The sequence below is a fragment of the Myotis yumanensis genome, unplaced genomic scaffold (assembly GCF_028538775.1).
Source record: "Myotis yumanensis isolate MYYU_CA2020_CCGP unplaced genomic scaffold, mMyoYum1.0.hap1 SCAF_5, whole genome shotgun sequence".
NCBI classification, from domain to species: Eukaryota; Metazoa; Chordata; class Mammalia; order Chiroptera; family Vespertilionidae; genus Myotis; species Myotis yumanensis.
This window is the reverse complement of record NW_027223756.1, coordinates 30,536,708-30,560,781: the sequence shown is the minus strand read 5'-3', so window position 1 is coordinate 30,560,781 and position 24,074 is coordinate 30,536,708. Positions and strand designations below refer to the sequence as shown.

General features: G+C 40.7%; 1 protein-coding gene across 2 annotated transcripts in view; it reads left to right on the top strand.

The window, feature by feature from the left end:
• Positions 1–2,310: 2,310 nt before the first annotated feature.
• Positions 2,311–24,074, top strand: part of KDM3B (lysine demethylase 3B) — a 61,600-nt gene continuing 39,836 nt past the window's right edge. For both annotated transcript variants that reach the window (XM_070414900.1, XM_070414899.1), the window contains exons 1-2: positions 2,311–2,511; positions 20,795–20,962. In XM_070414900.1, the coding sequence (XP_070271001.1) occupies positions 2,323–2,511; positions 20,795–20,962 (357 nt within the window). In that variant the 5' untranslated portion in view covers positions 2,311–2,322. The remainder of the gene's footprint in view (positions 2,512–20,794; positions 20,963–24,074) is intronic.

Below are 24,074 nucleotides of genomic sequence, written 5' to 3'. Positions count from 1 at the left end.
CAGGAGCCTCTGTCCCTAAGGCATAGCCTTTCTTTACCAGTTTGGTGCTGACTTGCCAGGCAACAAGAAGAGTCAAGTTGCTTAGCCTCCGTCCCAGTTTCCTGCTTCAAATTGGTGGCACTCATTATTGAATACCAATGAAGTGTGCAAGAGGACAGGATTGGCTTGACTACCTGAAGCAGGAACCTTAGAGGGGATGAAAATACACTCTAAAAAGATAGTACTATTACTGCCCTGGAGATAAAGGGAGGGGCTTAGAAGGGATGGGGCAATGGAATGTAGTTAAGCTCAGCATTATAGGTTTTTTCTTTTCCTCAAAACTGCTGTTTGAGCAGGATTAAAGTTTGGACATCTAAAATGACTCTTCCCCAACCATTTTCCTTTCTGTTCATTTTTTCTGTTGGGTTTTTCTACTGTTGATTGACTTGTGAGGCCAAATGTGATTTCATTTACCAGTCCTAATGTAGAAAAGAATGTAAACTCCCTGAGGGCAATGGTTTTGTTTTACTTAGTGTTGTATCCCCAACACTTTAAAAAGTTACTGGCACGTGAAAAGTGCTTGCCACATTCGTTGAATGAATTTCCCACCTTTGCCTTCCCATCCCTGAGCTTAGGCACCTTTCTGTTTCTGTTCTGTGAGAAGCCAGCTTTGAACATGGGTAGTAAATAGAGCTGCACATGGGAGAAAATTCTAGTGGTGAATTTTTATAGAAAAGCTACAAGCTGGATCCTGTATGGATTCACCCTTGTTCCTTCTTAACTAACTACAACTTGTGGACCATGTGCTTTAAGAGGTGTCTCTTGGCCAAGGAAAGCATTCTTAGGCCCCAGCTTGGCGATAGGAAATGGAAGTTACAAGAAATAGGGAGAGAAAAAAATCCAAAGAAATGTTTCCTTGGTGCTCCACGGGGTTAATTTTAGGTTCACTTCCCTAAATGTTTTGTACTTTTACTCAAGTCAATAGCTGGTGCCCACTCCCCATCCCTGCCCCCAATTTTTGCTACAAGTAAAGTAGGTCAAGGGTAAAGACAAGGTTATGGACAGATTACTGGGTAGGTACATTAGTTTTGGTGAAAGAACCAGCTACTGCTCTTTCCTGTCTGTAGGGCAGATCTGTGAAAGAAATAGCCACTTTTAGAGTAACAATCATGAATTAATACTAAACCCTTTATCTTTCTGGTCTGTATACTCAGTCTCTGCATCCATAATACCATGGAACCTGTGCTAGTCTCTGACATTACCAACATTAATGATTGAGGTTTTCCATTGCCTGGAGTGAAAACAACCTAAGCAAAAAATTCAGTATCTCTCCACTACATCCCCTTTCTAACAGGAGCTGTAGATCTCCCACACTTAATGTGAATTCAGATTGAGGTGGTGGGGTTTTCTTTGTCCCCAGCCCCACTACTTCCATGGTAAGATGGTACTATTGCTGAACCAGAAAAAAGAATCCCCATCATTGGTCCCTTTCCAATTCCCCTAAAAGTTGAGTTGAGAAACACCTGGGCTTAATAACATTGGCAGACGTGGAAGGGGAAAAAGCTCTATGGGTTTAAGTCACAATACCAAGATGTTGGAAGCTTATTGGCCTTCGGCCAGTGGCAAGAGTGGCAGTATCCTATCCAATGGATGTAACACCTTGGTCAATTGGAAAGGAACCTATGAAGTCATGGTAATATAGAATGGGATGATACCATGTTATGGGCCCGTGAGTAGAAAGATCCTGTCTGATGGACCAATGGCGAGAAAGTTTCCTAAAAGACAATGGCAGATAGGGTAGTGCATGTTCAGGATAGGAAATCAATAGGTATTGGGGTGTTAAACTTCTCAGCTCAAAACATTCACTCTCTAGGTACCTTGCCCCTCAGCTCCCCACCCCAGTAAAAGTCTTTAGTGTGCAAGGAGGGTAAGCTAAAGCCTTCTAAGATATGGGACCCCCTGAAGGAAGGTTGGACCCTGATGGTGCCCTGGGGGACTGAAGGGCCCGCCCAGTTCCCCACCCCTGCCGAAACTGCAATTCCCCTCCTCGACGCAGGAGGCACTGCAGGCCCTGGGGAGGTTGGGGCGGAGCGCTGCGAGGGGCCCGGAGCTGCCACCCCGCTCCAGAGCGCGGGGGGCGCTGTGCGGGGCCCAGGCTGCGGCTCCGCTCCCGGCCACCGGGGGCGCTGCGCGGCGCCGGTGGTTGGTGGTGGCTGTTGGGGGGGTGGGGGGGAGCCGCGGCCGCGGGTGGTGCGGAGGGAGGCCTTGCGGGCGGATCGGGCGCTCGGCGGCGAAGGTGGTGGGAAGCGGCGGGCGGGAGCGAGGGTCCGGCCGGCCCTGGCGATGGCGGACGCAGCGGCCTCCCCGGTGGGCAAGCGGCTGCTGCTTCTGTTCGCGGACACCACGGCCTCGGCTTCGGCCTCGGTGCCAGCGGCGGCGGCGGGCGGAGATCCCGGGCCTGCGCTGCGCACTCGGGCCTGGCGGGCCGGCACGGTGCGGGCCATGAGCGGGGCGGTGCCCCAAGACTTAGCGGTGAGTGACGGCCGAGGCGGGCACTCGAGGCCGGGGCTGCGGGGCCTGCGGGCGGCCTCCCCGGGGGCCATTGTGAGGGGGCGGTGGGGTGGGGGTGACCCAGTTCCGCGCCCCCAAATCTCCTGAGCGCCCCCCACCGGCTCCTCAGCACCCCGAGTTCTGACTAGCATGGCTTCCGCGTCGGGGTGCGCGCCCCGGTTTCCCTGTTGCGGGGGGGGCAGCCAGGGCGCCGAGGCTGCTGCCTCCACCCGCAGGCCCCGCCTCCTGAGCGACCCTTTTGCAGCCCCCCTCCCACGCCTTCGGGGCAGAGGCTCCAGAACCCGGGCTCCCGGCCCCTCCGAGTTCGGCCGGTGTTGCCGCCGCCCCCGGGAGCCGCGGACCTGTGGTGCCCGGCGCTCCCTGCTCCCTGCTCCCTGCTCCCCGCTCCCCTCCTGGAGCCCGAGTGGGGCGGGAACGTGGGCAGTCGTGAGCAGCACCGAGGCTGCCGCCGGAGCTGCTCAGGGCTTTTTATCTGGCGGTTACTTCCTCCTCGTCTGAGCCGGGCTCAGCCTGGCGGGTCCAGAAAGCCGGCTCCCGGGACTCCGGGGCTCGGTTCTCCTTGCCCTGCTGGTGACAGGAGCTGCAGTTTTTGCTACGATTGAGACCCGTCTTTGCTCTCCACTCGGCTACTCTCCTAACCTTGGGAGGGAGAGGTTTTTGTTTTGAAACTTTGTGCTGGGGCTTGACCGCTCTGGAGTACTTGCCTTGGTGCCTTTTGTGATTAAAGTTGTTCAGTAATAGAACTTAACTAGCATTCGGGACCAGGATGTGCTATTTTTGTTACCGTGGCGGTAAAAAATACTGTCTTTGAGCTTTGGCAAGCCTCTTGAGTTCCTCATTTTGATAAGCAGCCCTAGCTTCTCTTGTGAAATGAGGCTATGAAAAACAGCAGGATTCTTTCGGAGTGTAATGGATCAGGAGGCAGAAGGTACATTTTCTTGGTGAACTTGTATTCGCTATAAACACGGACACATTTTAGGAGATTGGGTCGTAATATTGTAGGTTTCTGTTATTAATTCTTGTAGTGATCAGTGGTGTTACACCCTCCTCCTCCCCCATATACAAGCTTTATGGGTTGCTTGACTGGTGACCGGCTTAGGCTTTGCTTCTGCTGTTTGAGTTTATTTGCTCTTATCTTTCTCCCTGCTACATAAGAAAAGACTGCTTGAGGACATTTGTGAGGCTTGCTTGGGGCAAATTTGTAAAAGGATGTCTGGAATATAAGGGTGTGAGGAGGAGGATTAAGGAGATTTGCATTTAAATTCCTCTGTGCTTTCTTTAAAAGATTGCTTTCTAGGTTGGGATGGGGGAGAAGTGTCCCTGTGAGATCCAGTAATTTGCCCCCTTGAATGTAAAACATACTTAAGATCCACCATTATATGCAAACTTTGACCACAGGCCTAGGTTTTCATTCTGAATTTTATATTCTAGTTGTTTCCTCCATTACATGAATTGCTAATGAGCTCGGCACCTGAAATGGCTACCCATGCAGGTTATTGTTCACTGGGCTCCCTAAGGGCAGAGGTTTTAGAAGCTCACTGAGATGCTGGACACCTATTAAACTCAATACTGAATGATTTTTCTACTGGGCCCATGGAATTTGTTTCTCACACCAAGTAAAAGTTGCAGTGATTCTTAGATATTGAGGTCTTGCATGGTGCTGTATGCATTAGAAGCAAAGGCAGATTTGGGTTTTGAGGATACACTGCTTGTATGAATAGCAAGGGACATAGATGAGAAAACAGCCAACAAAAATACTCTTCAGAAATTTTCACCAGTTTGCAAAATTGCTCAAGAATTGCTGTTGCTATGATGAGGTTCTGTTATTGATAATGACTAATATAGGATCAGAATTGGCCGTTTGTTTTCCTTTTTCATTAAAGAGCTTTCCTTTGGACCCTAGACATGTGGGCCTTTCCAATTTGCACCACACCGTAGTAAACACAACCATCTTCCAATCAAAAGTGTTCTTCCTGTACTCAAGGGTGGAGTTTGCAAGCAGCTGGCCTGTGATTGGGCAGATCTTCATTCAGTTATGTTTAAGATGTTTTCAGGCATGCTTGGTTTTGAGTAATGCATAGCAGGGCACCCCCTGTTAAGTTTGAGTGAGGGTTGGATAAATGAGTTTTTGAAGTGATTGAAAACACTTCTCAATTTTAGGCTCCATTCATATCCTCTTTATAAATACTTTTTTGATTCAGAAATCTTTCAAAATATAGCCCTGATCCATTTAATGAACACTTTTTTTGGAAAACAGTATCAAAGCCATGTGCTACCTTAAGATGAATTATGAAGAAAAAGAGAGTCAGGATCCTGTTGATTGGGAGATTTGTTGATAAGTTACTAGGTGAGCATCTTCATTATCAAAGCCATGCTGACAACTACTAAGATTTTTAGATTAAGTAGGAAAACAGCTTCCCCTGCCCCCCTAAGAATAGTTTATTTATAGCAGTTCAAAATAAGCCTGTTGGGTTTTTAAGTCTTTTTTTTTTTTTTGTCTTGTTGCAAAATTAGTTTAATGGATTTATATGTATTTATCTCTTAACTCTTCTAACTCACTGTCCTCTTTGTGTTCCTGAATCATTATTGGTCCATATAAGTTGTATAGACCTTGGGACCTTCACAGATGTTGGCATGGTTGATTAAAAAGCCCCACCACCAAAACACACCTAAGAAGGTGGATTTTCCTTTTATTGTTATGAAAGCAAAGCTTACATTTTGCAAAATGTCAAACAAACAAAAGTATACCGGGAAAAGCCAACAATATTCATCTTTAAACAACTCCCACTTATCAAAGAAGGTTTCACTTGTTTTTCTTAATACTGTTACAAAAAATATAAAACCATTCATTCATATATATATATGGTTGCTTTTTAAAGCAAATGGGATGCTACACATTTGGCTGTACCATAATTTATTCCCCCTTACGAAGGACATTCACGTTATTTAAATTGTTTGGCACTACAATGCTGTGATTAATAAACTTGTATTTATTTCTGTGTAATTAATTATGGTTTTTGTTTCTGTAGTTCAGCGATGCAGGAGTGGGATTGTTGGGTTGAATCTATGTATTTTTAATTTTATTAGGTAGTGGCAAGTTATTTTCCAATAAGATTATATTATTTCATACTCCCACCAGCAGAGTATGCATGCAATGCTTGTGTCGCCTAACCCTTGCCATCCTCAGTATCATCTTTGTCATTTTTGGTAATCTAATGGGTGAAAAAAAGTACCTAGCATTTTCATGACCACTAGTCTTCTATGTCTATTGGCCTTTTACATTTCTTTTATGGGTTATTTTTATTAAATATATTTTTTTATTGATTTCAGGGAGGAAGGGAGAGGGAGAGAGAGATAGAAACATCAATGAAGAGAGAATCATTGATCAGCTGCCTCCTGGATGGTTATTTATACCTATCTTTTGTCCATTTGAAAAAATGAGAGTTGTCATCACTTTGTACAACTTCTGTGCATATTAGTGATATTAATGCCTTTACCTGTCAAGTATGTTGCAATTATTTTTTCATTTGTCTTTTGACTTGTTTATGAGTTGCTTTGCCACACAGAAAAATAAAATTTTTATGTCACCATTCTTTTTTTGTTGTTAATCCTCATCCCGGATTATTTTTTCCATTGGTTTTTATAGAGAGTGGAAGGGAGGAAAGGAAACATTTTTATTGATTTCTGAGAGGAGTGGAGAGGGAGAGAGAGCTAGAAACATCAATGAAGAGAGAGAGAATCATTGACTGGCTGCCTCCTGCACACCCCACACTGGGGATTGAGCCTGCAACCCAGGCATGTGCCCTGACCGGGAATTGAACCTTGACCTCCTGGTTCATAGATCAAACACTCAACCACTGAGCCATGATGGTTGGGCTATATTACCATTCTTAATGACTTCTGGGTTTACTTGCTTGGATAGAGCTACCGCATTTTGAGTCTATATAAAGATTCTTCAAATTTTTTAATATTTTCATGTATTTATTTTTAATTTTAGATCTTTGGTCCATGTGAAATATTTTTGTAAATGACAGGTTGGGGAGGGATGAGACTTTTTTTCTTAAGGTGTAACCAATTGTGGCAGCACCATTTTATTAAACCATCCTTTCGTTGCTGTATGGTAGAATTAAATGATGCTTCAGTAGCATTGATATTTTGAATGCATTTCTTAGCTATCTCAGCTATCCAGAACTTGCAAGAAGACTGAAAGCATATCTACCTGCCTTACTTTTTTTTAATATATGTTTTTATTGATTTCAGAGAGGAAGGGAGAGGGAGAGAAACATCAGTTATGAGACTCATTGATCAGTTGCCTCCTGCACGCCTCCTATTGGAGATTGAGCCCACAACCCCAGTCTGTGCCCTGACTGGGAATTGAACCTTGACTGCCTGGTTTATAGGTCAACCCTCAACCACTGAGCAACACCCGCCGGGCTCTACCTTATTTTTTCTCTCTTAACTAGAGGCCTGGTGCACGGAATTTGTGCACTGGGGGAGAGTGGGGGGGTGTCCCTCAGCCCTGCCTGTGCCCTCTTGCAGTCCTGGAGCCCTCGCTCCTTTCCTACCTGCTCGCTGCTCCTTAGTGCTGCCACGGAGGTGGGAGAGGTTCCTGCCACTATCACTGCGCTCGCTAGCTGTGAGCCTGGCTTCTGGCTGAGCAGTGCTCCCCCTGTGGGAGGGCACTGACCACCAGGGGCAGCTCCTGCATTGAGCATCTGCCCCCTGGTGGTCAGTGTGCATCACGGCAACTGGTCATTCTGCCTTAACGGGCACTTGGGCTTTTATTATATAGATATTTCATATTTATCTGGGAGAAAAGTGGATTCTAAGATACTTCTTTCCTTTGATTTGAGATAATGTAGTAATTATAGCAGTGTCTGGGCTAGTACCATGTTTCTTCTATCTGGAGTCTTCCAAGAGGAAAGAAAGCATATCTGCCTTATTATTCATTTATTTATTTATTTACGTACTTACTTTTTACCTCATCTGCCAGCCTTTCCTCTTTGTCTCAGGCTAGCTGGCCTTTAAAATAAAAACTCTCTACTTTGTTTCTAGTTACATAATAACTATAGTAAGGTTTCCCCGGTAGTACCATGTTTTCAGTGTGTACAAACCTAAACTTCAGCCTAATTGAAATGGGAGTTTATGGCTTTTAATAATTATCCTTAAATGTCCTTTCATTGCCTATAATTTCAAGTTAAATAAATATCTGAGTGATAGCTGAAATTATGCTGTCTATTGAACTAAATAGAATGTGTTTTTATGGATCAGTGTACAATTTAGAGAACTTTAAATAAAATGAGACTTTAGAAAGGAATATTTAACATTTAAGTCTGAACCCTTCTAAGCACACTTTTCATCTTAACTCTTATAGCAGGAGGGTCTATTTTTGTTTTTGTTTTGTTTTGTTTTTAGAAGGGTCTATTTTGGAAACATTAAGCCACCATTGAGTTTTTCAGGCACTTGAAGTGCTTCATATAGGTGTGTGTTTTTTTTAAGTTTGTCTTATATGTATGTGTAATTTTTAATAGCTCTGTTTTAATTTGTCTTTTCATTCTATTTGTTTTAGCGCTGTGCACATTATAAACTGGCCATTTTGTCCTCTCCCTTTACTAACACAACCAGATCTCTCCTCTTAATTACTAATTTTTTTCTAAGACTTGCTTTACTAACTCCCCACCTGACAAGGGCTTATTTCTTTCTTTAGTATTTCCTTGGTTCTCATCCCCAACTTATTCTGATTTAGTTTCCCCTTTACCCCCCCAAATGGTGGATAAGTATCATGTCGGTTTCTGTTGTTAGTGATTTTCTCAACAACAGCTGGGGTGGGCTCCTGTAAGCTGTGCTTCCCCAAGGCCTGGGGGACACAGCACCTGTTGCTGCTTCTCAGTTTTCCAGTGCCTTTGACAGGTTAGTGGTTTTTAAGCTCTCCCCCTACTATCCCTACTGCCAGAACATCTTTTACCATCGTCTATAAATGGGTAAAATCTACTTGTTTGTTTAGTAGTAACTTATATAGTGTGATCTCGGTTTATCAAGGGCTGAAACTCAGTTTTTTGTGTGTCTTCAGGGGTAATCAGGCCCTAGGAGACTGAGTCTCACTAACCAAACTCTCTGGAGACTGATTTATAAATCCATATGTAAGGTTATTAATTTACAGTGGGAAATATACCTATCCAGAGATATTCACAGAGCCCCCTCACAGTCTACTCAGGAGACCAAATTACAGATAAGAAGGATCCCTAGTGTGCAAAGATATCAGACAAGGAAAATTGGGTATTGCCAAAAGGATATTTAGAATAAGCAGCCCCGATCTGGTGATCCTCCACTTTCCTAGACTCTCCGGTTTCCATTGCTTTGTTCCCCCTTTTTACCCTATGCTTTTAATGTTGTCATCCATTGAAATCCTATAAAGAGAAAAGAAAGCTTGTCTATTCTAGGTTCCAACATTTCTATAAAGCTTTTCTGAATCCCCACTATGTTTTTTTTTATTCTTCGTTAGCACTTTGTGGATATCTCATTTGGAATATTTATCTATTTTTTTGTTATAAATATATAACAAAATATATAACTTATCTCCCCACAAGATTTTAAGTTCATCAATAGGGAGCATATGCATTTTTCTGTTCGTTTGGGTTTTTTTAAGAATTTTATTCTTTCCTTTTAACAAGTTGTTTTTTGTTGTTGTTGTTTTTGCTTTTTAAATTCTCACCTGAGGAACGAGTATATTTTTCCCATTGATTTTTAGAGTGGAAAGGACAGGGGAGAGGGAGAGAGAGAGAGAGAGAGAGAGAGAGAGAGATGCATTAGAGAGAGATGCATTGCCATCCTCTCGAGCCCCTACCGGGCTGGAATTAAACCTGCAACCGGGGTATGTGCCCTGGGCTGGGAATTGAACCCAAGACCCTTCAGTCTTTGGGCCAACAATCTAACCATTGAGCAACTGGTCAGGGCTCTTACTATTTTAAAAGGCCTTCTCTGACCACCTTAGAAACCAATATTAGGTTAACTTTCACTTCTGATTTATTATGGAATTTCTACCCTAAGATCCCCAGTTGTGAGATATTTATGATTGATCTTTTTTTTTAATTAAATCTTTATTGTTCAGATTATTACATTGGTTCCTCTTTTTTCCCCACCATAACTCCCCTCCACCCAGTTCCCACCCCACCCTCCGCCCTCACTCCCCACCCACTGTCCTCATCCATAGGTGCATGATTATTGTCCAATCTCTTCCCGCACCCCCCACACCCTTTTCCTCCCCAAAGAATAGTCAGTCCATTCCCTTTCTATGTCCCTGATTCTATTACAATCACCAGTTCATACTGTTCATCAGATTATTTATTCACTTGATTTTTAGATTCACTTGTTGATAGATGTGTATTTGTTGTTCATAATTTGTATCTTTACCTTTTTCTTCTTCTTCCTCTTCTTAAAGGATACCTTTCAGCATTTCATATAATCTGGTTTGGTGGTGATGAACTCCTTTAGCTTTTTCTTATCTGTGAAGCTCTTTATCTGACCTTCACTTCTGAATGATAGCTTTGCTGGATAAAGTAATCTTGGTTGTAGGTTCTTGGTATTCATCACTTTGAATATTTCTTGCCACTCCCTTCTGGCCTGCAAAGTTTCTGTTGAGAAATCAGCTGACAGTCGTATGGGTACTCCTTTGTAGGTAACTAACTTTCTTTCTCTTGCTGCTTTTAGGATACTCTCTTTGTCTTTTGCTCTTGGCATTTTAATTATGATGTGTCTTGGTGTGGTCCTCTGGATTCCTTTTGTTCGGGGTTCTATGCGCTTCCTGGACTTGTAAGTCTATTTCTTTCACCAGGTAGGGGAAGTTTTCTGTCATTATTTCTTCAAATAGGTTTTCAATATCTTGCTCTCTCTCTTCTTCTGGCACCCCTATAATTTGGATGTTGGTACACTTGAAGCTGTCTCAGAGGCTCCTTACACTATCTTCGTATTTTCGGATTCTTTTTTCATTTTGCTTTTCTGGTTGGGTGTTTTTTGCTTCTTCGCATTTCAAATCTTTGACTTGATTCTTGCGATCCTCTGGTCTGCTGTTGAGAGTCTGTATAATATTCTTTATTTCAGTCAGTGTATGCCTAATTTCTAGTTGGTTCTTTATCACAACATCAAGGGTCTCACTAGATTTCTTGAGGATCTCACTACATTTATCGGGGGTCTCACCAGTCTTTTCGAGGGTCTTACTAAATTTATCGGCGGCTTCTAGACAGTTCTTTAAAGACCTTAAAAGTGTGGTTTTGAACTCTATATCCAGAAGTTTGCTTTCCTCCGTTTCTGTCATTTGTGTCCTGTTTCTTTTTCTCGGCATTTTCTATGCTTCGCTGTGTCGATAGAGTGCCTTTCTGTGCTAAGTGTCCCAATTACCTGAGGTAGACACTCTTGGTGCACCCCCTTGTGGGCTTTGTGCACAGTCTTGTTGTAGTTAAGCCTTGATTGTTGTAGTTATCACTGGGAGGAATTGACCTCCAGGCCAATTGGCTCTGAGAATCAGCTGTGTCTGCAGTGGGAGAACTTCTGTGCTGGAGACACCCCTCTGGGGCAGGACTTGCTTCAATGGGGCTTTGGTGCTCACTGAGTCTGCCCCCTGAGTGTGTCCTTTATGGTTCCACAGAGCTGCAAACTGGATGGTCCCACTCTGACCTCTGGGCTTCCTGGCTTCTGGATCTCAAGGGAGGTGCTAATCCAGCCTTTGCCTGAGGCTATCCAGCAAAAGCCTCCCTGCAGGGCTTGGGCTGGGCAGGTCCCACGGGATCAACAGAGTGGGGCTAGCAGTTATGGCTGCTCTCAGTCTTGCCCTCAGAGGCTCTCCTTCTCAGTGTCCAGGTAATCATTGCAAGCCCCTCGGAGAGAAAGCTGCCCTTGGGTTCCGACCGATGCCAGACAGTCCCGCTTATCCCGTATGAGTCTGGGTCCCTAGAGACTCACCCAGAACTGGAGCTCAGAGCCTGAGACTCCCTCCCGATTGAAAACGACAACCGCGCCCTCAGCCGCCAGCCCGCTCCACATGCACCTCCGCACCTTAGTGTTTTACTTCCGTACTATGCCTCCTCTGAGTCTCGGTATGCTTTTCTCTTTCCTTCTAGTTGTAGAATTTCCACTCAGCCAGCCTTCCTGTGGTTCTGGATGATGTCCTTTCCATCTTTTAGTTGTATTTTTGAAGTGGTTGGTTGAGGCAGCAAATTCCGGTGTTTACCTATTCTGCCATCTTGGTTTCTCCCTATGATTGATCTTTAAGCTTTTTTCTTATATGATTTTTCTTAATATGGATTTACTACTAACTTTAAAAAAAATATATATTTTTTTATTGATTTCAGAGAGGCAGGGAGAAGGAGAGAGAGATAGAAACATCAATGATGAGAATCATTGATCGGCTGCCTTCTGCACACCCCCTACTGGGGATCGACCAGGCAACCCAGGCATATGCCCTTGACCAGAGTCGAACCTGGGACCCTTCAGTCCGCAGGCTGACGCTTTATCCACTGAGCCAAGCCAGCGAGGGCCTACTAACTTTTTTATCTTGACATTATTGGACTCATATTTGGGACCCCAACCCAAGGTATCTTAGCCATTGGTTTTTGTGATTTACATCTGAGTTGTTAAATTAGAAGCTTTGTTTTTCTGATTCTCAAGTAATGCATGCCTATTATACAAAATGTAGAAATTATTTTGATAATAAGAAAAATATTTCCTGTGGTGTTGCAACTTATTAGAAACTGTTGTTTATATTTTGATACATATTCTACTAATCTTTTATTTTTTAGAATTGTAAAGAGTTGAATACTGTAGTTTCAATTTTAAATTTTGCTTTTTCATTTAATATGGCAATTATTTCCCTGTATTACTAACAACTTGTATTATGGGTGATTTCAATTTTCTTGGGCTTCTGTATTTTTCACAGGTAACATGTATTGTTTTTGTAACTAAAAGGAAAACAATAAGTGCTCCGTAGCAAAATCTTACAATTTTTATTGGCTGAGTAATTTATTTAACTGTTCCCTTTTCATTGGATATTGAAATTGTTGCAGATTCTAGCTTTATGAATAATTCTGTGATGAACATTTTTGTGAATAAAGTTTGTCATATGTTTAGAGTTATTTCCTAGGATTAATACCAGGAGTGGTATTATGGAAACATATACACATATTTAAGATTCTTGTTATAGCAATTTTCTTATTTTTTTGTCGTACCAATTTATAATCTGACCAGTATTGTGAGTTTGCTTAAGGAATGCATGCTTATCAGGAACCCATGGTCTGCTAGTTGTTTTGTGCTTTAATTTAATCCTATGACAATCCTTTGAGGTACTTAAACTGTCCTTATTTTTAGGAAAGGAAGTGAGGCTCAAAGAGGCTAAAGTAACTGGCTCCTAGCTACAAGCTAAGAAATGGGGAAGTTGGGATGCAAATCTAGATCTTTATGATTCCATCCACAGCCCCTAAAAGTACTATATATATGCTTGAGTTTTGATTCAGGTCATCCCTGTGCTATTCAAGTACTTAACATTTAATTTGAGAATGTTAGAAAGTAGGAAAAATTGGGGATAATTGGTAGAAAGCTATCTCTTTTCTCTAAATGTACTGTAGTGAAGATGCACTCTCAGAAAGCTACCTCTTGATCAAGAACTCATGGAAATTTACTTTTTATTTGAAAACAGCAGTATTCTAGACATGCAATTATTCCTCGCCTTGGCTATAAAATCGTTTGTAACAATTTATATTTTTTAGAATGTAGGTAGGAAAATTGGAAAAGAAAAATTAAGACCCTTGGGAGTTAGTCTTCCATTTCCCCTTACCCTCTCACAATCATCACCATATCCAGTTATTTTTATCTCTAATTTCTAAAATATAGTTTGCTTTCCATTCATACAGTCTTAATTGATATAGGTCTTTTTCATCTCTTTCCTGAGCTATCATTGGCTTGTAATTGGTCTGCCTGCTCCAGTTTCTTCCCTCTATAATTTATCTTCCAACCTGATCCCAAAGGTCTTTCCTTTAAAAATGTTTGAAGTATAAAAGTAATACATATTTTAAAAGAAAAAAAAAGAACAAACATCTGGTCAATGATTCTCTCTTACTATTGATGTTTCTCTTTCTCTCAATGAAATGAATAAAAGCATGTTGTTGTTTTTTTAAAGGAACATTTCCTGTTAAGGTCTAAAAAGTATTAAAAGTATTACCCCTTGCCAGCTGATGGTCATTGGCGACAATTCAGTGCCAACAAGAATCCCCAATTTGGGGAGCAGTGTAAAACAGCTCAATTGTGATACAGCGCAGCCATGGAACATCTCTTTACTTTTGGAGTTTCAGCTCAGCCAGGGAAATTGCACTCCCCTAGCCAGAAGGGAACTGGCTTTATATGGACAGCAGTCCCTGCCCCTGGTCCCTGATTGGTCCGTTTTCATGCAAATGAGGGCTCCAAATCCTCAGTTTGATTGGTCCAAAAGGCATTGTCCTGATTGGATGGGGAAAGCCTCAGTCCTATTGGTTGAAATAGGATTCCAGGAACTCCTTTATAAAAGGCCGAGCTCAAATGGCAGTAACCCAGTGCAGGCAAGAAGAGCAGGGCGTTTTCCTGAAGTGCAGTTTGTGAGAGGCCCTTGCATAGAAATGACTGCTAGACTGTTTATTGGGGGTTTTTTTTGTTGTTTTTGCTGTGTGTTTGTTTGTTTTTAATTTGAGCCCAGTTAGCCACAGTAGCCCATCTTTTTTTTTTTTTTTTTTCATTTTTTGCTAAAAGTATTACAAAGGGTATTACATAAGTGTCCTTTTCACAGTAGCCCATCTTAATAGATGTCTTTTATTTCTCCCCTCCATTGAAGCTCTCCTATGCTAATCCTCCTCCTGTCCCCCAACCACCCCTCTCTCTTCCTAATAATCGGCAACTTGCTCCTTTTTAAAAATATATTTTATTGATTTTTTACAGAGAAGAAGGGAGAGGGATAGAGAGCCAGAAACATCGATGAGAGAGAGAGATCAGCTGCCTCTTGCACGCCCCCCCAGTGGGGATGTGCCCGCAACCAAGGTACACTCCCTGACCGCAGGCCAACGCTCTATAATCAGGCCAACTGAGCCAAATCGGTTTGGCAACTTGCTCCTTTTTAAAATTTTATTTTATTTTTCGGAACTTATTTATTTATTTAATATATTTCATTGATTTCAGAGAGGGAGAGGAAGAGAGAGATAGAAACATCAATGATGAAAATCACTGATCAACTGCCTCTTGCACGCCCCCTACTGGGGACTGAGCCTGAAACCCAGGCATGTGCCCTTGACCAGATTTGAACCCAGGACTCTATCCACTGAGGAAGAGAATACTAAGTAAGCTGTACACGGCTCTGATTGGCATGTTAAAAAGATAATTAAAAGGAGGCAAGGAGGCAGCTGATCAGTGATTCTCATCATTGATGTTTCTATCTCTCTCTCCCTCTCCCTTCCTCTCTGAAGTTAATTTTTAAAAAATGTTTTTAAAAAATTGATTTGAGTTTAATGTCACTAAAATGAATGTAAATCACATATAGGCCATGAAAGGAATTTTGAGATGAAAGCAAGAGTTTTACCACTAGCTCTCCTTAACTAATGAAATATTTTACATCTCATCCTTGGGTTCTAGCTGTAGCATGAAGTGCTATATACTACTTCTACTCAAATAGAAAAAAATTTAAAACTTAAAAAACATTTTTTAAATTGAATTTTAGAGAGAGAGGGAGTGGAGTGGGAGAGAGACACAGAGTTGTGAGAAACATTGATCAGCTGCCTCCTGCACTCCCCCTTCTGAGGATCGAGCCCACAACCCAGGCATGTGCCCTGACCAAGAATGTAACTAGCAACATTTCAGTGCACGGGATGACCCAACCAACTGAGCCAGGGCTTAAGACTTTTTTAAACCAGACAGAGCTTAAGACTTTTTAAAAATCGACTCAAACTATATTAGTCCTGTTCTGTTCAGATTATCAACTTGCCTTGACCATCTTTGACTCAGTCCAACCACTACCATTGATTTTTGTTAGTTTATATCCTTTCTTCCTGTCCTGGGGCCTGGTCACAGCTATTTTACAAGTTTGTATTCTATGTACTTTGATCTGATATGATTCCTTACCTTACATGTATTAACTCTTTCCATTACTCTAGTTCAGTGGTTCTCAACCTTCCTAATGCCACGACCCTTTAATACAGTTCATGTTGTGGTGACCTCCAACCATAAAATTATTTTCGTTGCTACTTCATAACTGTAATTTTGCTACTGTTATGAATCGTAATGTAAATATCTGATATGCAGGATGTATTTTCATTGTTACAAATTGAACATAATTAAAGCATAGTGATTAATCACGAAAACAATATGTAATTATATATGTGTTTTCCGATTGTCTTAGGCGACCCCTGTGAAAGGGTCGTTTGACCCCCCAAAAGGGTCGCGACCCACAGGTTGAGAACCACTGCTCTAGTTGGAGGCGAGGCACAGTTCTAGGGCCAGAAGTAAGCCTCACTGTTGGGAAAACATGTTTACATATGTCCACATTCCATATTACTCTCAAAACAAAGTCATTATTAGCCCGGAGCTGTTGTTTGATCTCAGAGCAAACAGTACTGTGATTGTTGTCAAGTTAAACACCTTGTTCCATATCCTTTGCCCAGGCAGGTTAAGAGATAATTGCCCTTAAATTAGGTGAAATCTGGCTTTCAGATATTTCCGCTTTTCCCTCATGTTTTTAGTTATGTGATGATAGGATTCCTGAATATTATTTATTCATTTAAATATTTTCTAATTGATTCAGAGAGGCAGGGAGATGGAGAAATAGATAGAAACATCAACGATGAGAGAGAATCATTGATTGGTTGCCTCCTGCATGTCCCCAATTGGAGATTGAGCTTGTAACCCAGGCGTGTGCCCTGACCAGGAATCGAACCGTGACCTCCTGGCTGATAGGTCATCCCTCAGCCACTGAGCCATGCCAGCTGGGCATGAATATTAATTTTTTTAATGTTTAAGTTGTTATGTACAAAGAATAAGAATTGTGACAGTTTTATTAGTACAACGACTTCTTTTAGTGTTGTTCTTATAGCTGTGTGTTGGTATGACTTAGAGTTCTGTGACTCATATGTTGACTTTTAAAGTGGTTGGCAGATTGGAACTGTAGCATGGCACCTAGCTGTTGGTCACCATGGAGCCTCAGCCTCTGGTTTTCTAAGTGATTGCCAGTAGAGTACTGTCACTCAGGGTCAGATTCAGCATGGGCATTGAACACTCCATGCTCCTTTTCATGGCTTGCCTCCAGCCATTGCCTTCTGACATCAGTTATGTCCGATTCAAAATCCAAGTCATTTAAAAAATTTCCCTTCCTTATATCCAACCAGTCATCAACGATCAATCTTTATTTATGATAAGAGTCATGGAGTCCTAACCGGTTTGGCTTAGTAGATAGTCAGCCTGTGGACTGAAGGATCCTGGGTTCGATTCTGGTCAAGGGCACATGCCCAGGTTGTGCACTCAATCAATGATTCTTTCTCATCATTGATGTTTCTATCTCTCTCTCCCTTCTCTGGAATTAATAAAAAAATATTTTTTTGAAAAAGAGTCATGGATTCTCATGGGCACGAGTCACTTCACTCCTAGTCTCACTGCTCCCACTCTAGGTCATGCTAGTTAAGAACACTCCCTAGTGGGGTTGTGGGTTCGTAGAAGAGGGTAAAAGGGGGGATAAATGGTGATGTAAGGATACCAAAAACTATGGGTAGTGAACACACAATACAATACTCAGATGATGTATTATAGGATTGTATACTTGAAAACTATTTAATTAACTAATGTAACCCCAATACATTCAATAAAAATATTTTTTATAAAAAGAAAAAACTACTCCTTATTCCCCCTCCTCTCTAATCCATCTACACCTACTGCTAGCTAGCTGAGTTTTCCTGTAGCCAACTGCTCTGTTCATATCTTTACCTCAGTTTGACCTCTTTTTATGGCACTTGCATAAACACACTTAAACACATACACATCTCCCATTGGCAGCTGAATGAAGCCCAATTTTGTTTATCCCAGTACTCAAGATCTTTCCTATTGACTCTTAGTCTTTTTAGCCTCAGCTCCCTCTCCTCCCCCACAGTGTGCTGTAGCTCCTGGCCTCCTAGAACTTGCTGGGACTTTTTTTGGCTTCTGCACACCTGATGTGATCTCTCCTGCCTCTGAACATCCCCCACACTGTATTTTATTTTATTTCTGTTTATCTGATGGCATATTGTCAAGTTAGGCTTTGCCATTAACCAAACTGCTTTTGAATCCACTTATTTAATTTTCACAACCAGTATATGAGGTAAGACAGGTGTGTCTTATCGCAAGGGAGGAAACCAAGACTTGAGGAGGGAAAAGTGACCTGCCCAAGTTTTGCAATTAATATAGAGTGGAGCCAAGACTCAAATCCAAGCCTCCTGGAACATAAACCCCAAGCTGTGTTCATTATGCTACTAACTACCTTTCTTAGTACCTGAGTCTGCACTTAAATACAACTCTTCTAGCTGCCTGCAAGCTACTTAAATTGTTTTATTCCTTTAGAACATATATACGTATATGTTATATTAAATACATTAATATATTAAATATAATGCAGTTCAGTGTTCTCTGTAAAAATCATGCTGCCCCTTTCTGAGCCTTATTTCCCCATCATGGTTTTTATTTTTTATTTTTTGGTTAACCTTCACATGAGGATATTTTTTCCATTGCTTTTTAGAGAATGAAAGGGTGGAAGTGGCAGGGAGACACTGATGTGAGAGAGACACATCAACTGGTTGCCTCCCACAGGACCAGGGGCAGGAGTAAACCTGCAACCCAGGTATGTGCCCTTGACCAGGAATCCAACCCCCGACCCTTCAGAGTGCCAGCAGATGCTCTAACTATTGAGCATACCAACCAGGGCTTATTTTTTTTTAAGTAGAAGTGAAGCTTATGTGGTATATTACAAATAATAAAACTAGAGCTTTACATAATGAATTTAATTTCTGGGATAACTTTTCAGCAATGCACTTCACAAGTATTTGCCTATGAGAAAATTAAACCTTGCTAGACTACTGAGCAATGAATGGTTCCATACTTTTTAAATATAACTATCCTGAATTTGCATATAGTTGTAACTAATTTTTATGTTGACTGGATGACAACATATATACAAACAAAAGCTGTTTGGAACTGAGAAACAATTTTAATGGATTTGAATTTTATTCATTACATAATCATGTTTAAAAAGTAATAGTACATACATGTACAGACCTCTAGTGTTCAGTCTGCAGGAAATGCTTTGTGCCCTTAATACCTACAGATCTTCCTGGTAATTCCATGGTTCCCAGTTGCGAGTCACTGCTGTGGGGATTCTAACATTGTCCTACATCACTCATTGTTGCCTTAGAAAACTTCATGTGAGAAAATTTTTTAAATATATTTTTATTTATTTCAGAGAGGAAGGGAGAGGGAGAGATAGAAACATCAATGATGAGAATCATTGATTGGCTGCTTCCTGCACGTCCCCTACTGGGAGCAACCTAGGCATGTGCCCTTGATCGGAATTGAACCCAGGACCCTTCAGTCTTTAGGCAGATGCTCTATCCACTGAGCAAAACCAGCTAGGGCCATGTGAGAAATTTCTTAAGAGAGCCAAGTGGTTGGGAAAGGGTTGCTTCCCTGAGTAATTGCTTTATGTTTTCCTTTAAGGCAGTGAAAACTATGCAACTGACCTCTCCATTTTCAGATTGGCCTTTAAAAAGGAAGCTCAAAGCCAAATACATCACTCAATTATGTAACTGTATAGATCCTTATTGCCTGCTTAAGTTTTCCCTTTTTACATTTTGATAGTGACTTCCTGATGTAGTTTGCTTGGCCCTGATATTTAAATTTATGTTTTATCATTTTACTAGAGGCCCAATGCACAAAATTTGTGCAAGAGTAGGCCTTCCTTCCCCCGGCTGCTGGCACTGGCTTCCCTCTGGCACCCAGGACCTGGGCTTCCCTCGCACCCCGGCTTTTTCTGGAAGGCCCTCTGGTCTAATTAGCATATTACGCTTTTATTATTATAGATGGCATGTATTTCCCAAAAGCCAACTAAAATTCTTTGAAATGAGGTGGAATATAAATGAATAGTCTAGCCCTTCTTTTGTGACCAGGTATATTTTAGGCACTGGGCATATCTATTCTAAATAACAATACCTATATGCACATGTATTGCTCTTTCTTTTTTTTTAAATATTTGATTGGTTTTTTACAGAGAGGAAGGGAGAGGGATAGAGAGTTAGAAACATCAATGAGAGAGAAACATTGATCAGCTGCCTCCTGCACACCCCCTACTGGGGATGTGCCCACAACCAAGGTACATACATGCCCTTGACCGGAATCGAACCTGGGACCCTTGAGTCCGCAGGCCGATGCTCTATCCACTGAGCCAAACCGGTTAGGGCATGTATTGCTCTTTCTGCTATGTTTGTTGAACATACTCAGAAGTCAGAATTTATATGGAAAAGCCAAACGTAAGCATACTATTTATTAGAAAACTGGTTTCATTTAAAAAACACAATAACTTGTAATGTGCTTAAGTATATCTCAAAAAGTGGAGTGTCTCTTCTGGGAGGAAGCAAAGCATCATTGTGACGACAGCATGCCTCTGCTGGCAGATATGAGATCACATGGTATTTTAAAAATCCAGAACTAGGAGGGCAACTCACCTGCCCCTCTGTTTATCCTTTTGAATTTTGTATCATGTGCATATATCACCTGTTCAAAAAATTATTTAAGAAGGTCATGGTCACTTTAGAAGTGTAAAATATTTTTTTCCTATCTATTAGATTATGAACTTCTTGAGACCAGAAAATGTACTTGATTTCTCTTTGTATTCCTGAACCTAGCACAGTGCCTTTATACATAGTAAGCCCTCCAGCTAGTGTACATAGATATGAATTGGAAACTAAGAGTTACAAATTTCATTAAGATTACAGCTAAAATTTACTAACTGTGGATAATTCATGCCTCCTTCATTCTGTTCCTGCTTTCAGAGTGAGGCTGAGACTACTAGCTACCTACTATCTGAAGTAAGATTGGTTTTTATTGAAATCCATTAAAATAAAAACAAGTTAGTAGAATTTTTCCTAGTCAGTGTTTAAAATGGGGTTTATGTTTGTTCATATGTTACAGTGTGGGATTTTTCCAAACTGCTTTTTATCTCTTTTTGCAGATCTTTGTAGAATTTGATGGCTGTAACTGGAAGCAGCACTCCTGGGTTAAAGTTCATGCTGAAGAAGTTATTGTTCTTCTGTTGGAAGGCTCTCTAGTATGGGCACCCCGGAAGGATCCTGTCCTTGTCCAGGGCACTCGAGTCTCAATTGCACAGTGGCCAGCCCTGGTGAGTGACTTTATTGGCTAGGAATATATTTGGACTTTATTCTTATACTATGAACTATGGTTGAACTCTTTTGAATTCCCCAAACACCAAGTTTTGTCCTTAACATACTTTTATTCTGAAGTTACCAAAGCAAAAATTGGGAGACATGTTTTCTCCTGTGTCCTCTGAAAATTTGTATATTACACAATATTTTATATTTTTTGTTTCTCAATTTTTCATATCTTGTCTTTTCTCATAGTAAGGCTATGAAACAATGTTTATAATCCTTAAAATATACTTTTTCCATAGAAACTTTTTCCCCCAGCTTTGTTGAGATGTAATTGACATTTAACATTGTATAAGTGTACAACATGATTTGATATACAAATATATTCTGAAAAGATTACCACAATGTTAGTTAACATGTACATTGACTCACATTGTTACTTTTGTGTGTGTGTGGTAAGAACTTTTAAGATTTATTCTCTTTGAAACTCTAAAGTATACAATACAGTATTGTTAGTTATAGTTACCATGCTTACATTAGATTCCCAGAACTAATTCATCCTATAACTGAAGTTTGTATCCTTTGATCACCTTTACCCATTTCTTCCACTCCCCCCAATCCTGGCAACCACCAGTCTACTTTCTATATCTATGAGTTCGGTTTGTTGTTTTTTTAAGATTTTGCATAAGTGAGATCATATACTATTTGTCTTTCTCTCTCTCTGGTTTATTTCATTTAGCATAATGCCCTCAAGTTTCATCCATGTTGTTGCAAATGGCAGGATTTTCTACTTTTTTGTGGTTAATATTAGTTTGTATACACACACATTTTATTTATCCATTCATCCATCACTGGACACTTATGTTGTTTCATGTTTTGGCTATTGTAAATAATGCTGAAGTGAACATTGGGGTACAGAAATCTCTTTGAGATAGTGATCTAATTTCCTTCAGATACATACCCAGAAGAGGGGTTGCTGGATCATATGGTAGTTCTATTTAAAAAATTTTAAAAATACATATTGGTAGTTTCTTTTCTTTTTTTAATAAGTAAATGTTTTTGTTGATTTTTAGAGAAAGAGGAAGGGAGAGGGATAGAGAGAGAGAAACATCAATGAGGAAGAACATAATCTATCTACTGCCTCCTACACATCCCCTCCTGGGGATCGAGCCGGCAACCCGGGCATGTGCCCTGACTGGGATTCAAACCAGTGACCTCTTGGTTCCAGAGTTGATGCTCCACCACTGAGCAGAACTGGCCGGGATATATATATTTTTTTAATGTATTTTTATTGATTTCAGGGAAGGGAAGGGAGAGAGATAGAAATCATCAATGATAAGAGAGATCATTGATTGGCTGCCTCCTGCATTGCCTCCTCCTAGGAATTGAGCAGGCAACTCGTACATGTGTCCTGACCAGAATCAAACTGTGATCTGGTTCAACCACTAAATACAGCTGGGCTACTTAAACACGTTTGAGGAACCTCCGTACTGCTCTCCTTAGTAGCTATACCTGTTTATATTCTTACCAACAGTACACAAGGGTTCCCTTTTCTCTATATCAAGCATGTCAAATTCAAAGGCTAACACGGGCCAAATAAACAAGGTTTAAGTTTATGTGGGCTGCAAAAAAAAAAGCTTCAATTTTCATAGAAATGTAGGTTGATTTTGATAGAGACATGTTGAATACAAAGGGCTGAAATAAATGAGTCATCATTAATATAAAATAATAGAACATTTTAATAAAAATTAATACTTTTTCTTCAACATTAACTTAACCAGACACTGAATAACTGCACAAATTAATAAGCATAACGCAAATAAACTATTTTTCTTGTTCTCGGAAAGCGAAATATTTCCTGTTGCGCACCAAACAAGTCAGTCCAAGACAAATGACGTGGCCATCGGCTGCTAAAATATTCGCTGCTAGTATTAATGGAGAGAAATGGTGCGCCTGCGCATAAGGGAAATGAATGCAACACGATTATAGTAATCAGTCATTAGCGAACATTGTAGTTCGTTATTAATAATTATGTATAACAGGATATTGTAAAAATTAGATTATGAAATTGGAATTAAAACATTTCTTACATACCTTTATATTGGCTGGGCTGCAAAATATTTGTTGTGGGCCTCGAGTTTGACATGCTTGCTCTACATCCTTGCCAGCACTTATCTTTTATCTTGATGATAGCCATTCTGACTGGCTTGAGGTGATATCTCATTGTGGTTTTGATTTGCATTTCTCTAGTGATTAGTAACATTGAGTTCCTTTTTATGTATCTGTTGGCCATTTGTATATCTTCTTTGGGAAAATGTCTGTTCCGGTGATTTGCTCATTTTTAAATCAGATTTTTTTTTTTTGCTATTGAGTTGTGTATGAGTTTCTCTTTTATGTTTTAGATATTAACCCCTTATTACATACATGATTACAAATATTTTCTCCCATTTTGTATGTTGCCTTTTTATTTGGTTGGTCATTTTTGCTATGCAGAGCTTTTTTAGTTTGATATAGTCACACTTGTTTATTTTCACTTTTGTTTGTGCTTAAAGTTTGTTTTTTTTAATTATTAAGTTTTGATTTCTTAATTCAGACAAAATAGTGCTATAAAATTTAATTCTGAGAGTATCCGTTTGTTTGTATCTATCCTTGTTGGCAAAGTATTGGCATAAAAGTTTACTTTTTAATTTTTTTAATTGAATTTTTACAGAGAGGAAGGGAGAGGGACAGAGAGTTAGAAACATTGATGAGAGAGAAACATCGACCAGCTGCCTCCTGCACACCCCCTACTGGGGATGTGCCCACAACCAAGGTACATGCCCTTGACCAGAATCGAACCTGGGACCCTTCAGTCTGCAGGCCGACACTCTATCCACTGAGCCAAACGGGTTAGGGCAAGGTTACATTTTTTAAAAAATCTAAAAACAATAAATCAATTCGTGGTTAACCAAATTAAATAATATTACAAACAAATACTTTTTACCTGTTGATAATATAATATCATCACTTGCTACACTGTCTTTTTTCATTTGTTTTTAAGGTCACTTTCCAATTGAACTTTTATTTATTTTTATTTTTTAAATATATTTTTAATGATTTCAGAGAGGAAGGGAGCGGGGAAGAGAG